The sequence below is a fragment of the Apodemus sylvaticus genome, chromosome 1, assembly GCF_947179515.1.
Source record: "Apodemus sylvaticus chromosome 1, mApoSyl1.1, whole genome shotgun sequence".
NCBI classification, from domain to species: domain Eukaryota; kingdom Metazoa; phylum Chordata; class Mammalia; order Rodentia; family Muridae; genus Apodemus; species Apodemus sylvaticus.
In genome coordinates this window covers 92,716,327-92,743,466 of record NC_067472.1, presented here as the reverse complement: position 1 = coordinate 92,743,466, position 27,140 = coordinate 92,716,327, and the positions used below count along the sequence as shown (strand labels likewise).

Genomic DNA, 27,140 nt, shown 5'->3' with positions numbered 1-27,140 from the left:
GTGATGGCAGGTTCAAGAAGTAAAGGTGACAACACAAGCTGAAGGCAGAGATGCCAGGCTGTCATCTGCCTTGTTCCTGATGTGCCCAGTGAAGGCCCATGTCTCTCAGCCAGAGCAGTTTCCAAGAGCCTGTTTCACCTCTTGGAGTCAGCTACCTCAGCTCTCCGGTCTGAGGAGGCCGACAGCATGCACGTTCTGCTTTGCTACACAGCTGTGGTGTGGTCTTTTAACAATGAATTGTTTTATCCCCTACACCGCCCTCCCCATTTAAAACTCTTCAGTGCTCTCTGCTGCTCTTGAAGGATCTTGATAATCAGCACACAATGCACAGGAGGCCCTGGCCACTGTTCCGTACGTCCTAGCCACACTGCTTTTCCCCTAATGCTGCAGGCCTCCTCTCCACCTCTGATTGGAATTTCTGTCCTTTTGCCAGGCTCCCTTCACCTCCTTGGAGCCTTCTTTGGCACCCACGGCCTTTGGCACCCACACCACCACCTTTCAAGCACTTTCTCGTGGTTTGACGTGGTTGTAAAAAGCCAGCCTCCCTTGGTTACCAGGCAGCTTGGATTTGGTTTTCTGCTGGTAAAAATGTCCCATGATGGGCTGCTCAGTGTTGAAGTCCACCGTGTGGGTGTGTCTCAAGTTTAAAAAAAAAAAGATTCTCTCCTTTCTGATCCTCCTGAAATAGGGGAGCCATCTTTATCTTCTTGTCAGACACTCATCCCAAATCCCAGCAGTTCTGCAGGTATTGTCTGCTTCTCTACCCTGCTATTGTTCAGTTCTCCCCATCCCTTGCTATTTTCTGAGTCTGGCCCATGTACCTCTGAGCCCCCCTCCTTCTGGTTTCTACTGTCTTTCATCCCTATAAACTGTTGCTAGACTATCCAAAGCACTTGATTTTGTGGTCTCTGCATTTAAATCCCATTGAAGACCCTCCATTTCCTATCTGCTAAATACATCTGTTAGCAAATAACTCAAGGCCCTTATAATCTTTCTCCCCAACCTTTCTCATCTCAGGACTTCTTTCTGTTTTAGTTGTGTGTGTGTGTGTGTGTGTGAGAGAGAGAGAGAGAGAGAGAGAGAGAGAGAGAGAGAGACAGAGAGACAGAGAGACAGAGAGAGACAGAGAAACAGTCAGAGACAGAGAGAGACAGAGAGACAGAGTCAGAGACAGAGAGAGACAGATACAGAGAGAGAGAACCCATGGTGTGTGTGTGTGTGTGTGTGTGTGTGAGAGAGAGAGAGAGAGAGAGAGAGAGAGACAGAGTCAGAGACAGAGTCAGAGACAGAGAGAGACAGATACAGAGAGAGAACCCATGGTGTGTGTGTGTGTGAGAGAGAGAGAGAGAGAGAGAGAGAGAGAGACAGAGACAGAGACAGAGAGACAGAGTCAGAGACAGATAAACAGAGAGAGAACCCATGGTGTGTGTGTGTGTGTATGTGAGAGAGAGAGAGAGAGAGAGAGAGAGACAGAGACAGAGACAGAGACAGAGAGACAGAGAAACAGAGAGAGACAGAGAGAGAGGGAGATGTATGGTATGTATAGGTTAGAGGACAGTTTTCAGGAGTCGGGTCTGTCCTTCCACCTTATTTTGAGGCAGGGTCTCTCTTGTTTCTGGCCACAGAGTTGCATTCTGGCCTGTGAGCTTGTCTCCGCCTCCCATCTTAATGGAGGAATGCTAGGATAAGGTTGCCCCACACAAGGCAAGGCGCCGTCTCTGCATCTGCACCTTTGCTCTCCATCACGTACTCCAGCCCTCCCTCCTCTGGCCAATGCGCATGGTCTCACCTAACATGCAGCATTGGTTCCCGGGACTTATCTTAGTTAGGGTTTTACTGCTGTGAACAGACACCATGCAACCATGTCTCTTATTAAGACAACATTTAGTTGGTTCTGGCTTACAGGTTCAGAGGTTCAGTCCATTATCATCAAGGCGGGAGCACGGCACCGTCCAGGCAGGCATGGTTCAGGAAGAGCTGAGAGTTCTGCGTCTTCATCTGAAGGCTGCTAGCAGAATACTGGCTTCCAGGCAGCTAGGATGAGGGTTTTTAAGCCCACACCCACAGTGACACATGTACTCCAAAAAGGCCACACCTACTCAAACAGGGCCACACCTCCTAATAGTACCACTCCCGTGGGCCCAGCATATCAAACCATCAAGGGGTCTTCTTCCTCTGTGGTCCGTTCCCCCTTGCTGTGCTTTATGTGATGCCTCTGGTATATGGCTCTACTAAGCATCCGTGACACTCGACCACTTCTGCCCACCCCATTCACCAAGTCACTCCTCCTGGAGGTGAGACCGAACCCCACCACCAACCCAGCATTGACACTCATCGTGGGCTTTTGCTTTCCAGCAGATCGAAAAAGCTTCTGCACGATCCACAGCACAGGCTATCTGAAGAGCTGGCCGCCCACCAAGATGGGGCTGGACGAAGACAACGAGGCCGACCACGAGGGCTGCAACCTCAGCTGCCTGGTGGCGATCGGGCGGCTGCACTCGCACATGGTCCCACAGCCGGTGAACGGGCAGATCCGGGTGAAGTCAATGGAGTACGTCTCTCGGCACGCAATAGACGGGAAATTTGTGTTTGTAGATCAGAGGTAAGAGCCTACATCTCACGATTCTCAACCGGTGGGGTTTGACCCCTTGGCAGGGGTGGTGGTGGTGTGGTGGTGGTGTGATGTGGTGGTATGGAGGGACCACATTACTCTTACACAGGGGTTGCATAGCAGACATTCTGCATAGCAGAGTTTTACATTACGATTCGTAACAGTAGCAAGATTACAGTTATAAAGTAGCAAGAAAATAATTTTATGGTTGGGGGTCACCACAATGTGAGGAGCTGTGTTAAAGGCTCTCAGCATTAGGAAGGTGGAGAACCACTGTAGCAGAGAATTTCAACCCTAAGTTGAGAAGCCGAGAAGACTGGGTGGTCAGTATCCTTGCCAGGCTTGTAGCTTTGATGGTAGAATGTCTCCCTCGCATGAATGAACTCTACTCCCTGTACCCCATGTAGCTGATCTGGTGGTTTATGCCCCAAATCCAATACTAAGGTGGTAGGAGCAGAGGATCAGACATCCGAGGTCCTTCTCATCTATATAGTGAGCTTAGGGCAACGTTGGCTTACATAGAACCTTGTCTTAAATAACGAAATGAATAATAATAATCTTTTCTAAAAATTGAGACAAATGACTGCAGTCCTCACCTGCCCTCTTATGAATACCTGGCCTCTGACTGCACATTTCTATGTAAAGTGAGGGTAGTGAGTGGTCTCTGCAAAAAACCAGACTCATGGGTATATTAGGATATTAACATGGCAAACATACAGATTTTCCTGAGTATACTTTAATAGTTAAGTGGGTGGTATGAAATCCAGTTATGAAAGGAAACAGAAATATGGCCTACAGCTATGAAATGTGCCAGGGTCATGACACTGAGCAGAATGTAAGCATGGAAACAACTATTTTGACATGAACTTCCTGGTAAAACTGGTCATGATGGACTTGTTTGTGTATTTAAATTTGGATGTAATTAATTAAAATAAACGCTTCCATTTGTCAGGGCACTCACAGCAACATGCTAACCACTACATGTGGGTGACAGCACACGGACTGCTGCTGCAGAAAGCTCTGCTGGGCTGAACAGTTCTTGTACAGACCTGTCTTATAGATGAGGACTTGAGGTCTAGCCTGTGTATCTCCTCCTGCTAGCTCATTGGAGTTAGATCTAGACTGTGAACCAAATGTACCAAATTCACTGCTGCTTCAGCCTCCCTTAGGACTATTCACAGGATAAAAACTAGCTGGTAGAGACAGCCACACAACACCAGCAGAGTAGGTTACCCACTTCTTAAGGCTTTTGTGGTCTCAGCCTCAGGAGCCTCTGGGTTTTAGCTGTCCTGATATAAGCAAGCAGTGAAAAAAGGAGAGGCCCTGCCCTGGCATTCAGATTTCTATCTTACTTTTTCCTGAATAATATGGTTGTCATTTAAAGACCTCCTGAAACTTGATTTCTGATCAAAGCCCTTTAAGGCACCTTTGCTTTGTTTTATAACTCTGGTTCAAATTAGAATAGTGTGTGGTGGTCACTCACCTAGTCCAGTGGAAAGCACCTGGCTTGTTTGCCTCCTTTGACCTTGATCTGTTGACTGTAGTGAGGAGAAGTGGGCTTCCCATCTACAAGTCATCATTCATCCTAGGAATGGCCTTTTCCTATCTAAAAAGCCCTTGTTCTCTCTTAGGGCAACAGCTATTTTGGCATATCTACCACAGGAACTTCTAGGTACATCATGTTATGAGTATTTTCATCAAGATGACATAGGACATCTTGCAGAATGTCACAGGCAAGGTAAGCTGGGCCATAGGAAGAGTCTAATGTTATAAAGTGTGCCCTGTTCGCCACTGGTCCAATTGTTCTTCCAGCAAAAGTTGCTCCTAACTGTGTAGGAGTCCGCCATCCCAGGCTCTTGAGGCCAAAACATGGGAGTGAAGAAAAGGTTTTTGGCTCCAAGAACCATTTGTCCCTTACAGATGAGGGTTTTCTCTATAGAGGCCATGACTGCTTTGTACAGCCATCTCTTGGTTAAAATTCACTCTGAGCCTGTAAAGAGTTCATATGTCCTGGACTGCTCTGATTTTCTTTCCATTCCTGGCTGTATTTTCCTTGACTCATGGTGTGCAGGTTTTATTTCTATTGCTGTGACAAAATACCCTGATAGAAAGCAACTTAGTTTATTTCAGCTCACAATTCCAGATTACAATCCCAGAGGGAAGTCACAATGGCAGGACTGACAACTGATCACATCCTACCCACAGTCTAGACAAAGAGGAAGAAAATGCATGCAAGCTCACTGTTTGCTTGCTGTTCTCAGCTCAAATTCTCTACTCAAATTCTCACACAGTTGTTCAGGGTCGCACTTAGGGAATGGTGCTGCCCACAGTGGGCTATGTCTTCCATATAAGTTAATGTTGTTAAGACAATCCCTTACAGACATGCCCGTAGGCCAGCTCAATATACCCCTCATTGAGACTCTTTTACCAAGTGATTTTAGGTTGTGTCAGGGTGACATAGTTGACATCACAGATGGTATGGACACATACGTAGCCCCTCCCTTCACTGTTTTTATCAGAATTTATTCAGTTGCCGCAGGCACTTATTTGTGAAGAGTCCTCATTGACTACTGGGTCTGACTCTGGTTCAGGCACTTGTATCTGTGAGTCTCCTGCTTCCTCTCTCACCCTGGCTCTACCATTTGTAGTTATTTCATTTATTGTTAAAAAGATCAGGCCCAATAATATATCCCTGCTTAATGTGCCAATATTCAGACTCAAACCCAACCACTTCTGATAGTTACAAGATCCAAAACTTCCTACCTCAAATCTCCTGGCCGTGACCCAGTTCCTTGGTTTTGCTTCCCAGATTTGTTCTGGGACCCTGTCACCTGTGCCTGGCTGCTAGTCCCTGCCATCCCTTAGCCATTCTGTGGTTCTTTCCTGCTCTTGGATAGTGTGGTCAAGTAGCCCCAGTCACTCCCCTGCAGAGGGCAGGGACCATAGTCTGCCTCTTTTGTCTCTAATACTTTGGACTTGAAAAGTGCTCATGATGCTTCTTTCTCAGAGGATGAGATGTGAACAGGCCAGTGGCTTCTCTTGAGTCAGATTTCCTAAACTGGCCAAGGACTGCCCTGTCCTTGGGCTTTGTGATAGGGAAGGAGCATGGCTGGTTGTAGGTCACAGCTGACTCGAGTGTTCCTGAAAGCCTTCATTTTATAGACTCTGGGATGGAGCGACAGGTTGCTACATGCACTCAAAGGCTATGAGTTAGACCCTTGGACACTGCCTGTCTGCACACTGACCACAAGCCCCCATGGCTTTCTAAGTGTGATGGCCTAGGAGCTGAACACCTTTAGGATCTGGGGGTCCGGTGACCTATTTCACATAGTCACTGATTTGAGAAAAGGACAGCAATTGTGTCTTTCTCTGCATTTTCAGTTTTACAGACAAGAGAGAAGATCACAACTAATTGCTATAAGTTTAAGATCAAAGATGGTTCCTTTATCACACTACGAAGTCGATGGTTCAGTTTCATGAACCCGTGGACCAAGGAAGTAGAATACATTGTCTCAACCAACACTGTTGTTTTGTGAGTATCTTCTGAGCTATACCCTTGCTTCAAAAGGGGAGGGAGGATGCCTTGGGATCCTTATCTGAAACAAAGGGTACAGGCAATAGGCAGCATCCACATTTTAATGTCACCTTACTAGTATTTCCCCATGGGAGGAAGCCAGGAAGCGTTGTTAACTAAGGATAGGTATTGCCTGTCCTCCCAAATGATGCACACTGGTGAGACTTACTCCAGGGAACAGCCAATTCTTGAAACCCTAACCCTAATCCCAATATGGTATCAGCTTATGCTGGTGGGAGGGATTGTCAACCATCAGTGAAAAACTTAGTTACATAGGTACTGGCTCTTTACGATCTTGGTTGAGGATGGACGGGTCTCCATGGCTATGAGTACCCCAAGTCTTGGCAGGAATACTCTCTCAAAGGCTTCTGCCACCTGCTAAGTGTGCAGGGGAAGGGAAGCGCCTTCTTTCACAAGATTCTTTGAAGCTCCTTCACCCACCTGTGGTTAGAGGCAGGCAGGGGCCTGGTGATGTTGGCAGGTAGGAGAAAAAGTGTTGTAGCGATGTGGGCAGGGAAGGGTACTGCTACAGCCACGTCGACTAAAGTGTGCTGCCTAGAAATTAGGGAGGCACCGGCAAGCAGTGAGTCCAAAGCCCATCATGTTATAGAACAACAGTGAGGAGACCTATTGAGACACTCAGACAGACACTTCATTTTCTGGCCTGTCCAGGTCCCGAGTGGACACCGGACTCCATGGCCAAGGTGAAAGGTGCACGGTTCTGAGCAAGCCTGACTCATGTTTCCTTATTGCTGGGATGTTCACAGAGCCAATGTCCTGGAAGGCGGGGACCCAACCTTCCCGCAGCTAACAGCATCCCCCCACAGCATGGACAGCATGCTGCCCTCTGGAGAAGGTAACTATGTCCTGCTTGGGCATCGGGGCTTGCCTACAAAGAAGCTGCTTGTGAGCAGATGTTCTCCCGTCAAGTGTTCAGGGTATCCTGCTGTCATGCTCCATGGAGCAGACCTTGCCATGGTGTGCTGAGTCCCAGGCAGAACGGCTGCAGGCTGCCATGCTGCCGGGGTATTGCACATGCACGTGGCTCTCTCTTCTTGGGGCTCTGTGCTCTCTCCCCTTTGACTCCCATAGGACTCCTTCCCTGTGGTGCAGCATTGATTCTCCTGAACCTATCCTTCCTGAACTACTTTTGCTTGCATGGCTTCAGCCAGCCCCTTCCACTCATGACTCCAGCACACTCTCTGCTTTCCCAGACAGAACCACAGAGGCACGGAAATAAAGAATATTCCAAGCTTATATTCTGCACTGCCTTCATCTGGTTGTCAAAGCCAGAATTATTGGCTCCTCCCATTCCTCTGTGCAGCCAAATACACCATTCTGACCTTTTGTCTCTTAAATTCAGCCATTGCCTCTGCACTGGTCCCCAACTTTAATCTCACTCTCTCAGGTCTGTACTCCCTTCTACATGACACACAGCATAACAACATTCTGGTTAGCATCGGACCGCATAAATGACAAATATTTTACCTACTGATGCCATAACCACTGTGATGTCTAGAGTAACACATTACCCTTAACCTTGTGTAGAGCCATAAATGCCACCTCTGTGGTCACCTATTAGCACAGTAACTTAGGTTGGTAACCTAGGACCAACAGGCCACACCCTATATAGCCTACAATTTATACCCTATAGGCTGTTATGCCTAGGTTTGATCAACATGACAAACTCAACTAAAGACACACTTTTCAGGTTGTATCCCTGTCATTTAAGTGAAATGTAACTGCAGCTTGTGCTCTGTGTGGTGGACTTTTAGTAACCCACCTTACAGCCAGTTTTCTGTGCTAAGTCCCTTGGTCCTTATCTCCTTGTGGATCCTGCCCGATGTCACCAGTACAGCATGATCTGATTGCTATGTTTTTGTCAGTTCCAAGCTCATGCCCTAATCATCTTCTACAGACACCTTGCAGTAGACTTCTAAACTCCATCCTGCCCCAGTCCTCTTGAACACTGGTCCCGTGTCTGGGGTGCTTTCCTGTCTTCACCACCTCTCAAGCTAATTCAGACTCATCTTTCAAGAAGACCCAGCTCAGGGAGCCTCCTCCAAGCAGCCACACCTGCTTGAATGAGTCGGGTGTGTCCCATGTTCATAACATTACCTGCCAAGCTCATCACGCTTTGATGTCTTGTCTCTAGTCCTGGCACATGAAGGAAATTAACTGGCTCATATCAAAACTTTGCCCTTGGATGCTGAATAGAACCTCGAGGCTTTCCCTGCTAGAACTGTTTTCCTGACAAGGTAGAACCTTGATGTTCTACTTCAAGCGGGTCAGGAGTTTTTCATCTAATACTCGATAGCATTTCTTGCTCTTTTTTCTCCTTTCCTACTCTCAGATTCCTTTGTTGTAGGTGGCCCAAAGAGGACTCATCCCACTGTTCCAGGCATTCCAGGGGGAACCAGAGCTGGAGCAGGAAAAATAGGTCGAATGATTGCCGAGGAAATCATGGAAATCCACAGGCAAGTAGTCCCTTGGGCTGCCTTTCCAACCAGTTGGGGCTCAGCATTCCACACTCACCCTCCCAGGCGCTTCAGTGTGTAGAGGCACTTTGGGTCATCACAGTTGGGTAGTAGGTTGCTGCTGATCGGCCAGGGATGCTGCTTATACCACACAGGACTGTTCTGTTCCTCTGGCCCAGTCCAAAATATAAACCACGGCTTAGATAAACATGGCAGCCCTTAAGAACACTCCCGGGGAAGCCCATTTCCTGAGACTTTGAATGTATCCCAAGGAGCTTCCTAGTGAGAATGGATGTCCAGGAACATTACAGGATTTCAGTAAATCTGTGAGCAGCCAGTGATTTGAGCCTTAACAAAAATACCCCAGGTGACCTAGAGTTAGTACTAGAGGCCAAGCAGCTCAGCAGTCAGTGGAGGCAGCTTTCTTGGGAGGAGAGGTCCTTTGCATGTGAAAGCTGAGCTTGGTGCTGGCTGACTGGTCTAGTCCAGGGCCTGCATTTGCCTGTGTTTAAGAGAGACATCTAATCTTTCGTATGCTGATTTAAGCCATTGAAGGGAGGTAGTATGCCTCTCCTAGGGGCTATGTTGGGATTGTGAAGGAAAAACATAACATATAATAAACCCTCAGAAACTGTCCTTAATCATAGTCATTGTGAAGGAAGCAGTTACTTATAAGTCTGCCTGAATTTGGAGAATCAAGAAGGTGGTAACCAGATACTTATTATTTTAATGGAACATAATTGTAAGGAAAGAGGTGGGGGACCCAGAAAGACCAACGTTCCCTGCAGTCAGTGACAAAGTTTATTCTCTGGTCAGCCAGAGGGGCTTTCTGTCCCATTCAAGTAAGGTCTGCTCCAATCCAGAGTGGGTTTAGGTGCTTGAGTCTAGCTCTGGGAGGAGATGGGGAGACAGTATGATCAGTTTCAGACCAGCCATTGGGCTCTATGCAAAACCATTGGAACATGGGATTAGAGCTCTTTATCTGAATGATCTTAAAATCCTTTAGAAGTATATTTTGTTTGTGACATTAGGAATTCACATATTGAGGCAAGCAAGCAAGGGTTTTGGCCTTGGTCTCAGTGAAGGTTTACAATAAAGGTAGGTACTAAAAAGCCAGGACTGCTCAGTCTGTGAGCATGTGAATGGTGTTCAGGGCAATCTAACTGGCTAGACTTCCTGTAGGAAGAAAGCACAGAGCTTTAAAAGGAGTGGGTTAAAGACTCCTAATGCATAATCCCAAGCAGTTTGGACTATAAGAATTTTTCAAGATGCCATTCATTGTAGGATACTGAGTAGATATCCAAAATGCTATGCTATGCTTTGTGGAGGCTCACTAGAATAGGGATAGGTGAAGGTGGGCATGCTTCCTACCTCAACCCTGTCCTATAGAGAAATCAGCATCTAGAACCAGGTGCTGAGGGTAAAGACAAATGGGGAAAAAGCAGTTGGGAACCTGGGAAAGGTAGCTTCCCAGGCCTGCATCCTAAGGAGACAGTGTTGGGTGAAACTCAGTAGTTTCTGGGTTTCTAGCCATCTGCATGTCGGTGGTGCCTACAATAGAGCTGTACCTGGCTTTGAGGAGTTTCTTGTCTAGGAGACAGAAAACTTTTTTTCTCACAAATTGTCAGTGCAGGCCAGGAGCCAATTCTTAGACATAGAGACTTTAGTGGCCTGAAACAGCCTGTGTTCATCATGGAGGAACTGAAGCCTGGTGTTAACAGGGCTGCATCCATACTCCCCCACTCTGGCTCCAGCTTGGATGGGAGCAAGGACTTCTGAAAGCACAGCTAGCACATCAACTCTTGCTCCCAAGCCACAGCTTCTCTCCCTAGGGTTGCCAGCCTCACTGGTGTGGGAAGAATTAACAGTTCTGAGTCTCCCAACCTACTGGAGTGGGATAGTCTGAAAAAGTCCCAGATCAATCTTTAATCACTCATTATCCCAAGAAGGCTGCTACTGTTTCTTACTATTGTTTCCTTCTTAGGTGTGCCTGAGCTACAATGCTACCATCCATTTTCCAGGGACACTCATTAGTAAATGTTTGCTGGGAAGAGGACATATCTCTTGCTCTACATCCAATTTATGATAGCAAAGATGGTGGCTAAACTTCTGAGGTCCCCAGCTCACCTGTATTCTATGAAGAAATACAACTGGCCAGTTAAAATTAATCAACCTGAATCTCAACTCTAAGCCATAGGCTTTTGCAGTTACTGATTTTGGAAGTCTACATTCTAGAACAGATACATGCAGAACAGTCCAGCTTTGGAATAAGGCTTTATTGGAGCACAGCTGCAATTATGTATTACATGCAGATTGCTGTGATTGAGATCATATGCCCTACAGAACCCAGCCACTTGGCTCTTATAGAACATTATTGTCCCTACCTAGATCCTTAGCATCTCCCCAACCCCACCACCCGTAAAGGCCTTGTAACTAGTGTAACCTGCTCTGCTCTAACAGGATAAGAGGGTCATCGCCTTCCAGCTGTGGCTCCAGCCCACTGAACATCACAAGTACGCCTCCCCCTGATGCCTCGTCTCCAGGAGGGAAGAAGGTAAGCATGATGGCTTAGACCACGAGAGCCTTTGCTCACATCCTGAAACTTGAGACTGGACTACAGAACTGCTGTGCCTTCTGATATAAGTCAAGACATTCTTTCCTCCTTGAAGTGAGCACACGTACATGCAGCTGGGACTTAGGGAGGCTTGCTGACTTGCCTGGGGGGGGGGGTGGTATATTCCATGTGCATTTGGGAGAGCAGGAAGAACATTCTGAGGAAAGAGGGACTGTCACTTTCTAAGGGCACAATTCAAGACTTCCTGTGAGGGAAGGGTTAAGACCTTACTGCCAGGAATTTCAAGTGAATGGATACTAGTTAGTTAAAAGCAAAAGTATTAGCCACACATCGGAAGTCAAGCCAGGCTTTATAGCTGAACATTTGGAGATCTGTGACCAATGTGTCTCTATTGATAGTAACAGCCTCAAGTCCTTCATCAGTCACCAGCCCTCATGAAGAACTGTTGAAGATGACACTATAGGCATTTATAGAGGTCTGGAAAACACCTATTTTCCTCTTTTCTAGAGAATTTGCAAACCTATGTAAATTATACTGATTTTAAGTTAATATCTATTAATATCACCCAGATCAGGACGGCATAAGGAACTTTGTCCATGAAATCTTCTTCCCCTATCCCCTAGACACAGAGACTACAGGAATGAACTCAGGTGTGATTCTCAAGAAACAAAGCAAAGCAGAACTTTTCAAAAGCGGGCTCCTTGCAGGCTCAGGCTGACCAGGTCTGGTGCAGTCTGATGGGTGAGGGGGTGCAATGAGAGGAGGAAGGGCCACCGATTCTGCTTGATGTGAGTCTTCGGCCGGTTTCCATTTGAAAAGGGTTTTCATTCCTCCAGGGAATTGAAAAGCCAGCCAATTAGTGGGTAAGAGCGCAGCCATAGTGAGTTTGAGGCCAAGCTGCTAGCTATGCAATTGTTCAAACCTTCTAAGCTCCTGGCTGATACTGGCAGGAGAACAGTGGTCTCTGTCCCCAAAGTCCTACCACATGGCAGTGAATGTGGAAGTGCCTGGCCCTTTCCGTAGAGTAATGTGGCCTGCAAACCGACTGCCTGCCGCTGTGCTTTGGGCTCCACTGTCCCTATCCCCCTGACTTAATTCACCTTTCAGGCAGCTGGCTTCTTGGTATGGTCCACACTTATCTCCAGGACAACTTTCATATATATACACACATGGAAAATCCAAGCTCTCCTGAATTTTAATAATCCAGGCCTTCAGATGAACAGCAACTACCACATCCCTTATCATAAAGCCTGAAGTGTTTTTGAGGTGTTTATGAAAAAAACTTTCCTCCTTCACTGGCTTTTAAAAATGGGTCTAGAATAAAAATGGAATCTTTTTTGTGTAAGTCCTTGGCAACAGGACTCATGAGAAAAGCATGATTGAGTTAAAAATAACTGCAGCATTAAATAGCTCAGCAAACCAGGGCAGAGGTGGCCCTTCAGTCCATTTCAATCCTGTCATTTAGCCCGAAACTGTTTCATGCAGATCAAGCTGAAAAGGGGAGACTAGGTGAGCCCCCACAGATCCCTGGGGAGTTAGACATGCAAGGGGGCATCAAACCAAGTTCGGTTAAGCAGGATTCCACAGATGTCACCTTTTGAGAGACTCTCAAGACTCTTTCAAGGATGTGCCACGTCAAAGCTATTTTCATAACAATGTTAAAAAGTTACCCATTGTTTTCACTGTGTATCTGTTTGCACTGATAACCCTAAGGACCCATGTCACCAAACTCTTAGAAATCACAGTATTCTTCCCTACCACACACAATAAAATGTAAGCCAGCTTAACAGTGTCTTCGATGAAACATTAGAAATGACTATCAGAGGGCCCGGAAGAGAGGGCCCAGCTGTTAAGAGCCCTTGTTAATAGCACTAACTGCTCTTGCAGAAGACCCAGGTTCGGATTTTTTTTTTTTTTTTTTTTGAGACAGGGTTTCTCTGTATAGCCTTGGTTGTCCTGGAACTCACTCTGTAGACCAGGCTGGCCCACCTGCCTCTGCCTCCCAAGTGCTGGGATTAAAGGCATGCGACACTACTGCCCAGCCCATGTTTGATTTCTAACACACACAGCTATTCGCAACAGTCTGTGACTCCAGTTCCAGGGGATCTGACACCTTCTTCTGGCATCCATGGGCACTGCACATGTGATATACTTAACATATATTTATATATAAGCAAATCACTCATATAACAATTGAAGTGAAAAGACTATTAAAATGAAAAAAAAAAAAAAAAAACGGAGCTTTACTGCATACTTACCATTATTGTCGCTTCAGAAACGTATCTGTGTGGTTCTATCACAAGCCGAACTGGCTGCGCCTTCCCGTATTTTTGCCACTTCAAGGAAAACAAGTGGTAGTGATCAAATCTGGGCTTTCAGTCAAGACTGGGATTTTCAGAAAGTCTGTACCTGCTATGTAGACTTCAATTGCTCCCTCAAATTCACACAATGGCACGATGATAAGAGTTTCACATTAACTTAAAAAGATCTGCTAACTCACTGAGCAATACCCTCGAAGTCAGTGGTTTTCAACCTTCCTAATGCTGTGACCCTCATGTTGTGGTGAACCCCCAACCATCGAGCTATTTTTGTTACTACTTTATAACTGTAATTTTGCTGTTACATGTTATAAATATTTAGTATGCAACCCCTGTGAAATGGTCATTCAACCCCCAAGAGGTGGTGCCACGGGTTGAGAAAGGCTGCTATTAAGTGATCAGTACAGGATGTTTCAAAGTCACCCAAGACCAATCCATTCTAAGTAAACTAATACCTTCTAAGAGATCCGTGTAGATGATTTCAAAATCACCAAAGAAATATCCTTTCTGAATGCCAGGGTATACCCATGGATTTTTAACATAATAGTCACTCAACAGGATTCCGCACTATAGTGAACATTTATGAGACATAAACTTATGTGCTGTGGAATCATCAAAGAATGTCAAAATTGGTGAAAAGGTAAGACGTCATACAACCACATATCTGTTTGGGGGGGCTAAAATTTTCTTCATACATGTCAAATTACATTTACACAGACGGAATGGAACAGGTGTGAGAATCTTGCTTAACTTTCTTAAGCCAGGCATTATATTTACATTATAAAACATTAACACACTTCTGAAATTTTTTTGTAATGTGTGCTTTTTCAATAAAATACTTTTATTCATGCTAAAACATAGCTTATATTTCAAAAATCATATTATTTATATGAATGTACCCTACCTAAAACATTTTGGGGGCAGGGAGGGCTACCTAGTCATTTTTAGGATGTACAGGGACCCCATACTGCACAACTGAACTGTAAAGAACCAAGTTGCAGTGCCATCTGCTGGCCAGGTCTGAAATCAGTGTTTCTGAAACATAGCAGCCATTGTTTCCTTACCCTGTCCAGTCTAAATACCTCTCTAAGGCTGCTTCTGAGGCTTAACCCAGGGCTGGGAAGCTTGGCAGTCCAGGTCAGGGTGTTGCTGGTGGAAGGTGAGAGTGGGATCTTAAAGACAGTTTGATTTCTCCTATAGAGGGATGATAGCAATGATCACATCTTAGGAAGAGAAAATCAGAGGTTACTTAATTTAGTGCCTCTGGTATACCTGATGATCAAAGATTTAAGTGTTTTCTTGTCCTAGTTGTTTCTCTTCACAAATTGTTACTGACCTCAAATACTTCAGCAGTTATCTGTTGGCAAGTGCACTCACTGCCTTACAGGGCAATCTGGGCTCACTGATGTTTAAGCCTGGGCTTTAAGTGAATACATGGGCGGTGTGATCCTAGGGCGCTGATTTACTCAGCTTTTGTTATCTTCATGTACTGAGTAGAGAAAATATACTATGTAGAAAGCAGTTTATAGGGGAGAGGCTATTACCCCTCATCATGACTGTTCTAACAGGTCCTTGCTTGGTAGGGAGGAAAAAAATAGGAAATTGAACCCATTTTAAATCTCCCCACCCACCATCTTTCGTCTTCTTAGTAACATTGCATAGGATAGTAATGAAAATTTCTATTTGAGTGGGAAACTTTACATTTTCCTCTTTTATTTGCAGATTCTAAATGGAGGGACTCCAGACATTCCTTCCACTGGCCTACTACCAGGGCAGGCTCAGGAGACCCCAGGCTATCCCTATTCTGATAGTTCTTCTATTCTTGGTAAGAATATTGTATTATCATCTACCTCCCTGAGTGACAAGTTTGCAAAACATCTACTACAAAGAGGGTTTAAGAACTGAGTACATAAAATAAGCTAGTTTTGAAGCACTTGATAACAAAGTGGATGTCTGAACTGTTTAAATACTCCAGCGATCCATGCGCATCTAGAGCAACCCAGACAGGTTTTCTCCCACATGATGTGTAGTTTTTCAGAGGGAGAGTCCATGCAGCTTCAGAGGTACTGAGTCACCCAATGACTTTCAGCACATCCAGCCTCTTCTCAATCTAATTTTCTACCTTCTCCTATATTAGGTGCCATTATTTTTACAACCAACTATTGACTAACTCGTTACCAAAATACTAAAATGGGCTCAACTCAAATTATTGTCGAATTTTAAGGAGTTTTGCTCTTAAATTTTAGATTTTTTTTCTGAAAGGCAGTAAAAACAAAGAGTTATGGCAACGGAATACCTCAAATAACCCTTACTCTTGTTAAATATAACTTCCTTATTAGTGTGTTGAGAAGTTGCTTTCCAAATGTAAGTGTGCTTTGGTATTTTTTACTGACAAGCCTTTCTTCCTTCCACAGGTGAGAACCCCCACATAGGCATCGATATGATAGACAACGACCAAGGATCAAGTAGTCCCAGTAACGATGAGGCAGCAATGGCTGTCATCATGAGTCTCTTGGAAGCAGATGCGGGGTTGGGTGGTCCCGTTGACTTTAGTGACTTGCCATGGCCGCTGTAGACTCTACATTTTGCTTTGGCAACAGCTGCAGTATCAAAGTGCATTACTGGTGAAGTTTTACAGTCTGTGAAGCTTACTGGATAGGGAGAGAACAGCTTTTATGTACTGACTCTATAAAAGCCATCTCAGAGCCATTGATACAAGTCAATCTACCATGTGTAACTTCAGACAAAGTGGAACTAAGCCTGCTCCAGTGTTTCCTCATCATTGAGTTTGGGCTAGCTGTGGATAGCTTGCATTAATTGTATATTTTGGATTTTGTTTGTGTTGAATTTTTTAATCATCGTGCACAGAAGCATCATTGGTAGCTTTTATATGCAAAATGGTCATTTCAGATGTATGGTGTTTTTACACGACAAAGAAGTCCCCATGTGGATATTTCTTATACTAATTGTATCATAAAGCTGTTTATTCTTCCTTGTAAGAATCCTTTACTATAAATATGGGTTAAAGTATAATGTATTAGACAGTTAAATATTTTTAATAAATGTTTCCCTTGTTCTATAAGTACTGTTCCCATTTGATAATTAGGGAGAAAATCTTCATATGCTACAAGCTGGTTCATCCATTTCAATGGTGGTCTAAACACATTCCTGCTGATTTATGTCCTTTTGCTCTTATAATAACTTCTTCCATGCTACCAGCTTAGACATATTATAAAAATAGTTCACTTCTAAACTGTAGCTACCTCAACTTATATGAAAACAAAGATATGAACTCCAATTTTCAGTGCTTTGATGTCAAGATTACAAGCAGTTTCTCTAGATCTGTAGTTATATGGTGCTGCTCAAGTCCCTTCCCAGGGTTAGACATAAGCGACATCTACACTCTTTCTATGGTCCCATCAACAAACTGAGATGTGATTCCACCAAACGAAAGTTCACTCTGGAAACCAGTGGGTTTCCTGGTCTTCCATAGAGAATATAAGTGAGAGGTTCCCTACTGCGGTGCTTCTACTCAAAGGCCACATTAGAAAGCCTTCACCCAGATGAGAAAATGGGCTTCCCGTAGACATCCAAATGCAGCCTTAACCCCTTTCCCCACCTTCCCCACCCTTATATACTCATTTCTTCCCTGAGGCCATGTCCAATTAAAGGCAGAGTTGTATAGAACTGGAGGTGGAACAGCTGCACACTCAGGTGAGGAGGGTCCATACCTCCCCGGGGGAGATAAAGTCAAAAAGCCTAGTTAGGAAGTCCCTGCAGGCAGACACAGTGACCACTCCAAGATGGTGATTCTGTGGCTCAGAGGACAGTCCTGGACTAGTTGTATGGCTACAAAAAATGATCTTAGACACAAAGCCCTAAAAATATTAATGATACTTTGCTGTAAACCATCAAATATTTAAACAGTAGAATAGAGCAGAATAGAGCAGCACAGATTGATTAATTAGAAACTAGTCCTGAAAGTTAGGGTTCCTAAATACAGGTGCCATTCCATTTTCATATCCTGGAAATCTTGATCAACTGCTTTGGATTTATAGTTTTTCCTGAATTTATAAGAAATCTAAGTGCCCTTTACACATATACGAAAGCACTTTTAAAACTATCATTTGATTTCTAGTTAAACATAACATAGATGACACAGAATCTAGCCAAGTGTTCATAAAGTTGGTCAGAAACGTTAAAACAATGAAATTTTATTTTGATGAAAAACTTGAGTTTACAATCATTTAGTAAATGAAGAGCAAACAGTTCGTTTTCCTATCCCATAACTCTTAAGAAAAAGCATTAGTAAATAAATATATGAACAGATTAAGGATAAGGCAGACTGGACAGTAAACCACCTCTTGACGTTCACCCTCCCTGCATGTGACTCACTCTAAAGGGGCTGCAGGGCTCTGGAGATGAGTGAACCAACACTATAAGCATCAAATTTCATCCTAATTGTTTAAATAAATCCAAGATAAATATGTTTTTGCTTGTTGTGGGCCAACTATACATACTGTACTGAGGAATACTCTGATAGAAGCACTTATGTTATACTGTGCATCACAGCTCTAAAATGGCTTCAACAGCTCCATTTAACCACCATCTATAAAGTGCACTCTGTAATATTCTGCATCTTACCTGGGGCATGATAAATATCAATCTACACCGAAAGTACCCCAGCTGCCAAATTCCCATCACTTCTGAGAAGACCTAGATATGTGAAAAAGGACTGTCCCCATACAAAGAACCAATTTCACAAACCTACTGGTAAACAAATACATTTATAGAACTGGAACCAGGATGCTAAAGTTGTACTCATTAAAAAACCATTCAGCTACCTTTGGTCTTTAAAAAAGCCTACACTGCAGTATCCTAAACATGTGCATCTCACAATGAAGAAAAGTGGCCTCGCAGTGCAGAATGAGGAGTACGACGTCACTGTGAAGAGTAGCATGCTATGGTTTCAGGAACATCAGCATCACAGCATTGGATTCTGTGCATCAGGATCAAGGTCATTGTTGCCCGAGGCGGGGTGGCTGGGAAGGATATCCAGCTCATCCACCTGAGGAGTAGGGTGCATGACTACTAGCTGGTCCTGGGGAATGTCTGCAGCAGCTGCTGCCAGGTTGGTAATAGATTTACTCTTTACACATTGAAAGTCTACATGCCGACTCTTTCCTTCCTCCTTCTCCCAGGACATTCGAATGAAGGGTCTTTGGACATAATTGTAAATGACTTCTGGACGGCCCCCTGGCCTTTTCTTTACTTTTTCTTTGTAGGTAGGATAGCCTGGAGGAAAGAAAGGAATTTTAAAGGGGGACACACACACCTTCTCATTCAAGTTAGCTGTTGAGAGCTTTTCAGTTACTCCGTACTCAACCCCGACAACACATTTTTAAAGTGTGGCCATGCGGGGCTGGTGTGCGGTCTGCAGTGGATCTGGGGCTTTATCTGTGTGTTAGTAGCCTCCTCATGGGATGACTGAGCCTAAAGGCCTGCCATTTCTGGCACCATTAGCCTTCTAGCTTCCTTAAGCTTCAGGCTCATCTTTATATTGCTTTAGAAGTTTTGTTAAATAACAAAGAGTAATCAGCTCTCCAGCAGGTTCTTAAATTCTGCAGCTAGTCCAGCAAAGGCAATATTTTAATCTCTTACACCATTTTATTATGACTATCTCAACAGTGAATTAAATTTGTATCTACAAAGAGCTTTACTTAATTATAACTTTTTTGAATCATACTCACTAAAAATTAACAACTAGTAAAAACCCAACATTTCAGAAAACTTTCAATTATTTATTAGTAAAGAGATTTCTCCAAACACATAAAGTCCTAGAAAAAAACTATATACAAGTCTTTCCCCTCCTTTCTATCAGCAAGAACTAGAGATAAGTAAACTTTTCTATAACAGGCTACAGTACTATTTCAATCTTATAAATGATAGTTTCTACTGAGCCTACCTAACTTTACCACTGTGAAGTGAAATCAGCCGCAGAGAACAAAGAAAGACTCTAATAAAGCTATCTTAAAAGAAAAAAAAAGCTACAAGTCAGATTTGGTCTGTATCATAAAAAGGTTATCAGAAAGAGAACCAAAAAGGCCTCAGACAATAAATAGATTATGAGTTAGTGCTGTGTAAAGGTATATGTAGTTTATAAGTAAGGAACCCTGGAGGGGTTTTGGTAAACAAGGCCATAGGCCTTCTGAAGTAGAAGAGAAGGCTTCTTTATCTTACACTTCCAGTCCCCAAACATTGGAAGGTGCAGCCCCGAAGGTCAGAAGGGTTCTTTGGATCCCCTTGTTCTCGATCCTTCCTAGACCTTTAGCTTCCTATGTGACTGTATTCCCATCTTCCACACAGAATCACTTCTACACAAATGGAATCATAATGCATGCTTGCTTTAAAACTGCTAATTTTTTTATGCTTCAAGGAGAATGATATGTCTGCTTTAGTTGTATCAAGCTGTTTTAAAACCTGGTTCCAACAGACTCAGTCTCAACTATATGCTATATATTTCCTCTCATACTAGAAAGTCCTAGATGCCAAAAAAGCAAGAGGCTCCCAGGACCCAATGGGGATGACATTAGCTGAAATACCCAACAAAAGGGAGAGAGAACCTGTAGAGACCATGTCCAGAGGTTAGGCACAGCCACTGTCGAGGGATGAGGCTACCCACTCATTTCCAAACTTTTAACCCAGAATTGCTCCTGTCCAAAGGAAATACAGGGGATCGGGGGTTGGTAGTGGTGGCAAAGAGTGGAGCAGAGACTGAAGGAAAAGCTATTCAGAGACTGCCCCACCCGGGGATCCGTTCCATATGTAGATACCAAACTCAGACACTATTGCTGATGCCAAGAAGTGCTTGCTGACAGGAGCCCGATCGATAGAGATGCGGATGCTTGCAGCCAACCATCAGACTGAGCACAGGGACCACAATGGAGGAGTTAGGGGAAGGACTGAAGGAGATGAAGAGGGTTGTAACCCAATAGGAAGAACAATGATATAAACCACCCCCCCAGCACTCCCAGCGACTAAACCACCAGCCAAGGAGTACACATGGAGGAACCCATGGCTTCAGCTGGCATCAGTGGGAGGGGAGGCCCTTGGTCCTGTGAAGGCTTAGGGCAGTAAGGTGGAAGTGGTTGGGGAAAACCCTCATAGAAGCAGGGGGAGTGGGATGGGATAGGGGGTTTGTAGAGGGGAAACTGGGAAAGGGGATAACATTTGAAATGTAAATACATAAAATATCCAATGGAAAAAAACCATAAAGCTCTCAAATAGATTGGCTACAACAAACTTCACTTCTTTCTGAATATGCTTTTGTGTTTTTGTACAATTGTTCTAGAGTTGGAATCCCTCTGGAACTTCTGTGATTTCATTATTTTTTCCACCCTTGGCAAAACATTAAGAGTCCACACAGAGTTAATCATCTGCTGCTTATCCTCTAAAGCACTCATGTTAGTACAGTACCAGCAACAGGAAACGGTAATTACCTTTGTGTATGTCTGATCCTACCTAAGCAGAGTTCACATGCCAAAGCCAGGATCTGCACCTTAATCTCCAGAGCGTAATATGCTGCAGGCACTGACCATAGAGCATACACTGAATGAACTACCAGAGCATAACATGAAAGCCTTTTCCCAGATAGCTTTTTCTTTCTGCTATCTAAAAGTGTGTGAGTGTGAGTGTGTGTGTGTGCGTGTGCGCATGCGCGCGCGCCAGAGGTGTCAGATCCCCTGGAACTGGAGTTACACAGTTAAGATTGTCTGATATAGGTGCTGGGAATGGAACTTGTACCTAGTGCTCTTAACTGCTGAACCATCTCTCCAGTCCCCACATACCTGTCTGAGAATATTTTTCCCTTTTTTTTTTATTTTTTTATTTTTATTTTTTTATTTAATATATTCTATATTACATTTCAAGTGATTTTTCCCTTTCCTGGATCTCCCCTCCCTGAAAGTCCCATAAGTCCTCTTCCCTCCCCCTGATCCCTAATCCACCCCTTCCCACTTCCCTGTCCTAGTATTCCTTGACACTGCTGCACTGAGCTTTTCCAGGACTATTTTTCCCTTTAAAAGTCTCTTCACTCAACAAGTAATGTTTAACAGCTACTGTATCAAAGAACTCAAAGGTGTCTATGCTCTGAGGGTAATGACATCTGATATGAAGTCAAAACAAACAACAACCCAGTCCCTCAAACTCTAGAAGCTATGTACACAAGGACATTCCAGTGACTTTTCTGGTACTTGCTCTTAATGGATAAGCAAAAAGCAGAGAGAAGCAGAGACATGTTTGGCAAAATCTGAGGTATAGAATAGAGGGTCTGTATTAGAAAACCATGGTAACAAAAAAAGATAAGATTTGATCCCATGGAAGAGAATTTTAACAACAACAATAACTACTACTACTACTACTACTACAACATCACCACTACTACATCACCATGATGGTGATAAGGATTGAGTATTAAGGATTAAAGCCGTATGGTGTACATATTAGGAAAGTGCCCTTCCACTAAGCTACATTATCAACCCTAAATAATATTCTTTATTAAACAAAAAAGAAGGTAAGGATATTTTTTGCAAGCTTAGGAAGACAAAATTCTGTTTTCTGTGACAAATGCAATTCTTACTGTCCGGCCATTCCTGTTCAGAATCCAAAGGGTAGATTAATTCACAAGCTCACGTAATTAGTTTCTCAGTCTTAAACTTCTACTATTGTATGGCAACTACTTTGACAGTATTACATCACAATTTTCCTTTTAAACTTTGTGCTTTGTTAAAAATCTCAGTTAAATACAATGACAGAATAGAGTTTTCCATCAAATTCAGGCAGAGCACCTAATAATGATGGATGGAAGGAAGGAAGGCCCTAGATGATATGTCTGAGAGACGAATAGCAGATTTATGTTGTTCTGCTCCTACACTGCCTTTACAACTCAATCATCTGAGGTTGACGAATATACCATTAAGAATATAGGAAACAACCTTCAAGATGCATATTTTAATGGAACTGTGGTATGGATATTAAGACAGAAATTACTTGTATTTTCCCATCTTTATACCAGTCAGTTTTGAGGGTTTTTTGGTTGTTGCTATTGTTGGATCATTTTTTTGACTAGCCTCAGTTCCATAAATGATGGGATCAGGCATGCCATTGTGCCCAGCACAGATCTTTCTTATTTAACCTCATCATTTACCAATCCCCAAAACCTGCTTACCATTGCATAATATCCAACATACGGACATGACTCTAGTAATGTCTATATGAATGTGAATATGGGATAATGAGCTATGAACATAAAAAAAAAAAAAAATACTTGTCTAGCCTTATATCCAGGCTCCCAAAGAAGTGAGTCCATTCAACACTGTAAAATCAGAAACTGAGAAGGCTGGAGCAGGCATAGGAGATGGGGGTGACAAAAAGTTAAAACTCTTATGATTAAGGCTTTTGCTTACTTTTTCTCTTTGTTTTGGGGACGTGTAGACAGGGTCTCTTGTAACCCAAGCTGGCCTCAAACTTGCTAATGGCAAGGAAGCCTTGCACTCCTGATCCTCCTCTTTCTCCTTCTCAGGTGTATGCTACAATGCCCTGCGGAGTCCTGCACTGACACGTGCAAGGGACAGCCTGATATGTTCCCACCCCTGGAACAGAGCCAGCAGGGTGCAGGCCTCCACAAGTGTGGATGGTTGCTAAGCATGGGGCTTGTTTGAGATATATATTTATCTATATTTATATATATTAACTTAATGTTCCTCCTTTGGGGAATGTTCTCTATACCAAGGTTAATGACTCCTTGATAATCAGAGACAGCAAGAGTCTGGGAGGAGAGGGTGTGTCTATGTCCTTAGCAAATGGTAAATATGACCTTCAGTGTAGCAATTAACACCTTATTTATTTACATTTCAAATGTTACCCCCTTCCCAGTTTCCCCTCTGAAAGCCCCCATCCCCTTCTCCATCCCCCCTGCTTATATGAGGATGTTCCCCCATCCACCTACTCCCACCTCACTACCCTAGCATTGGGAAAGAACTTTGAAAACATGAGTTCAAAAAATATATAATTTCTCAACTATGCAATATATAAGGATGCAATATTAATTATATAAGGGCTTTTGTGGACCTAGAAAAACAAGAGGCAGCTATACTATGAGCCAGTTTGTCAGAAAGATACAAAGGCAGGTAGATTCTGAGTTCAAAGTCAGCCTGGGACAGAGGAAATTAGGTCAAGGCATAAACATGGTGATCTCAGGATGGGATCCCACCCAGCTTATTGTTTGTGCTTACAAAGGCAAACAGATCTCTGAATTCATTTGCCAAGTTAAATAAAAATGTACTTGCTGTCTTCTAAGAATCAAGGGGCTACAGACAGATTTTGCTGATTCATGGGAAGGTCAGAAGGAACCAGGAGTAAATGACTGAATTGATATGTAAATAAAAGACTAGAGTTTTAGTGGGCATGAGATAAGCTAGCAGGGAGTGATGGCAGGTTTGTTTTTAGAATTTTTTTTCTAGCAAGAGCTGGGCTATCTGTAGATATCTGGAGAGCAAACACAGCTCATTTATATTTTTTTCTAACAGGATTTCTTATTTTGGTCAGAAAATCCACACAGAGTTAACACAGCTCTTTTAGAATTGTTTCTAGAAAATTCAAGATTTTTTTTTCTAGCAACTTTTCTGATTTTGGTCAGAAAACTTGTGAGCTAAATCGAGAGAGCTTTTAGATTTTTTTCTAGCATGAGAGAACGATCTCTAGCAGAGAGTAGTCTCGAGTTATCTAGATCAGGGAGCTATCTCGAGCAAAAAGTTATCTCAAGCAAAAAGCTATCTTAAGCAGACTACAGAACCAAGAGAGCTCGGTAGGGAGCCCTGTAGGCAGCCATCTCAAGCAGACTACAAGGCTGTCAGCTTGCACCCCATCATTTGACTTCTGAGTCATTCTTTTCACCATTCGCAAACAGCCCTTCTCTCAGAAACCCTTTCAAAGTCGAGGCAGGTCTTTGGCAATGCTCAGCTTCTTACTTTTCCAAGAGGAAAAAACTTAGAGACTTGATGGGAAAGTTGAGAGTCTACAAATCAGTTAAAAGAAAAAAAATGCTTCAGAATCTAGAAGCAGTTATTGAAATAAATATAGAGGAGCGTAAGTACTGTCTAGCCAAAGTCAAAACTAATTTACCTAAGCCTGTAATGTATCTGGACAAATACTGCTAAATACTGTTGTCATTTAAGGAAAAAAACCCACTTCATATAGGCTTTCAGAAGTGCTTAGATTCTGACATCACAAGACCCCTGCCTTTGTCACTCTTCCCAGGGAAACTTAAAAAGAATCAAAAAATTAAAAAATGACATATTTTTTATTCCCTAATGAGATTACTCAAATAAGAACTATCCATTAGTTTTTATAACAAGATAACAGTCAGTGGAGGGAGTGCAAAATAACAAAAGCAAACATTAGTGTCTCAATACTACTGTCCTTCACGCGAGTCCTGTTTTGGACATTTGGTTTTTTGTTTTGTTTTGTTTTTTGGTTTGGTTTGGTTTGGTTTGATTTTTCAAGACAGAAGCTTTCTCTGTGTAGCCCTGGCTGTCCTGGAACTCACTCTGTAGACCAGGCTGGCCTCGAACTCAGAAATCCGCCTGCCTCTGCCTCCCAAGTGCTGGGATTAAAGGCATTTGCCACCACCGCCCAGAAGTTTTGGACATTCTTTTCACGTTTGAGCAACCTATTCCTGGTGACCCTTCAGCACCTCAATCAGGCTCCTACCTAGCATAATTCACTATCATCACTGTAAACACATAATGCTGATACCGTTTTTTTACCTGCTTTTCTTACTGCGACTCAGTTCATTCTTACAATAGCCATTTAAAGTACTTACTAACATGCCCAAGTCCAGAAAAAGAAACTGGTTTAAGTGCTGTGGCCAAAGCACAACAATCAATATGCAAGCAATCTGGCTCCAAAGCCTTTACTCTTTACATAATCCTCTACAAATGTTCCATAAGGAAACTTGATTATGTTATCTTTGTTTTAAGACAGACTCACTATGTAGCTCTAGCTGGCTTGGGACTCACTATGTAGACCAAGCTGGTCTCAAATTCAAAGAGATCAGTCTGCCTCTGCCTCCCATGTATTTTTAAATGAAGGCACATCTGTCAAGAGTATCTAAAGTATGTGCATGTAAGAGATGAAACGTGCAACTTGAACATTAGCATAAAGTGAGCCAAGTATTGCTTCTACATGCATTTTCTAAAGGTGTTTTTAAAACATATTAGGCCTCATCGCTAAGCAAACAGCCGTCAACTTTTTGGGAATGTACACACAGTGAGCCAACAAATACCACATGGGCTTTGCTAAAAATGAGTCAGGGCATACCATGAGAGGAAAAAAAAATTACATTTCTGTATCGATAGGGAATCTTATGGGATACATACTAATTCCTAATGGTTTTCATATGTCCTCTCAGAAGACTGTCTCTGTACTTTACATGTTTATACCATTATCGGTAACTGTTTGAGAGGGCCCTCCCCAACAAATTATTTAAACTACATAAGTAGATCCATTTAAAAAAACGTTCTTAAAGAAAATGAATTGAAAACATCTTACCTTCTATTCCCAATCTAATCTTCTTAAGACCCCTCTCCTTCAAAACTGATTTGGCCACATCTCTGTTTTCAATGTACTTGAAAAATCTATATAATTTTGTGCTATAAATAACTGGAATAAAAAAGACAAAAATATTTCACATTAACATCAAAGTACTTAAGAAATTAACTTCAATTTACCTTGATCTTGAAATGGACCTGACATCCCTAAAAACCCAAATAATAGATGCACTACTGCCAAGGAAGACTAGCCAACGTGACAGGACAATATTCAGTACAGTTAATGTAGAAGCATATGTCTACTCAAGTGGAAACAAGAAAAGCTTTGAGACCAGTCAGGTAACCCAATCTATAGGAAGGATCTCTTTTTCAAAGATACACATCTACTTATTGAAATGGGATCTGTCCCAATTTTCAGTAAGATTACCAAAAGATACTGATTACACATTATTATCAAGCAGGCAGAGTAAAGAACTTTATTAAGATACCTATATGGCCTACTCTGGAGGTGGGGAAACTGCTTTGTCAAAGAGCACTACACATTTTATGTTTCATGGATTGATCAACTATTAATAATTTCCCCAAAGGCAAAGCCCCTCCCCACAAACTTTTCCATTCAGGCAAAGAGCCCCAATTAATACTGATGTTAAAAATGGCAGATTCGAGCATGTTCTGCCTAGGTTAGTCTGTTTAGAGCAAACTGGCTTTGCAAAGGGCAGACAGTCCACTGACAACATGTTGAGTCTTCCAAACGTGCTGGGAACTTCAGGGAGTTAGACTGACGGGCCTTCCTCGCCTCCTCTCTTTCTGGTGGAGTTATCGCCCTTAAAAGGTGAACTGCAAGGTTTTGTCAAAAAAAGAAAAATATACTCACAAACCAAACATGCTGGTTTAAGAGTCAATAAAGGAAAATATGTATACAAATTTTACCCATGGGATCAATCTGTACTAAAGCTTTGAGACTACTGATATAAGGT

The 27,140-nt window shown here is 43.1% G+C and overlaps 2 protein-coding genes across 10 annotated transcripts in view; one reads left to right on the top strand and one right to left on the bottom strand.

Annotated features, from left to right (window-relative positions):
* Window positions 1-16,609, top strand: part of Bmal1 (basic helix-loop-helix ARNT like 1) — a 105,232-nt gene extending 88,623 nt beyond the window's left edge. For 3 of the 6 annotated variants that reach the window (XM_052201042.1, XM_052201040.1, XM_052201032.1), the window contains 8 exons: window positions 2,356-2,602; window positions 4,243-4,349; window positions 5,993-6,143; window positions 6,953-7,041; window positions 8,539-8,662; window positions 11,123-11,216; window positions 15,278-15,380; window positions 15,970-16,609. In XM_052201042.1, coding sequence (XP_052057002.1) covers window positions 2,356-2,602; window positions 4,243-4,349; window positions 5,993-6,143; window positions 6,953-7,041; window positions 8,539-8,662; window positions 11,123-11,216; window positions 15,278-15,380; window positions 15,970-16,130 — 1,076 coding nt within the window. In that variant the 3' untranslated portion in view covers window positions 16,131-16,609. The remainder of the gene's footprint in view (window positions 1-2,355; window positions 2,603-4,242; window positions 4,350-5,992; window positions 6,144-6,952; window positions 7,042-8,538; window positions 8,663-11,122; window positions 11,217-15,277; window positions 15,381-15,969) is intronic. The other 3 variants (XM_052201045.1, XM_052201050.1, XM_052201049.1) reach the window with 3 other exon arrangements.
* A 1,143-nt stretch (window positions 16,610-17,752) lies between these two features.
* Window positions 17,753-27,140, bottom strand: part of Btbd10 (BTB domain containing 10) — a 59,223-nt gene continuing 49,835 nt past the window's right edge. For all 4 annotated transcript variants that reach the window (XM_052201024.1, XM_052201023.1, XM_052201016.1 and 1 more), the window contains 2 exons: window positions 26,165-26,275; window positions 17,753-18,850 (listed from right to left, as the gene is read on the bottom strand). In XM_052201024.1, the coding sequence (XP_052056984.1) occupies window positions 18,540-18,850; window positions 26,165-26,275 (422 nt within the window). In that variant the 3' untranslated portion in view covers window positions 17,753-18,539. The remainder of the gene's footprint in view (window positions 18,851-26,164; window positions 26,276-27,140) is intronic.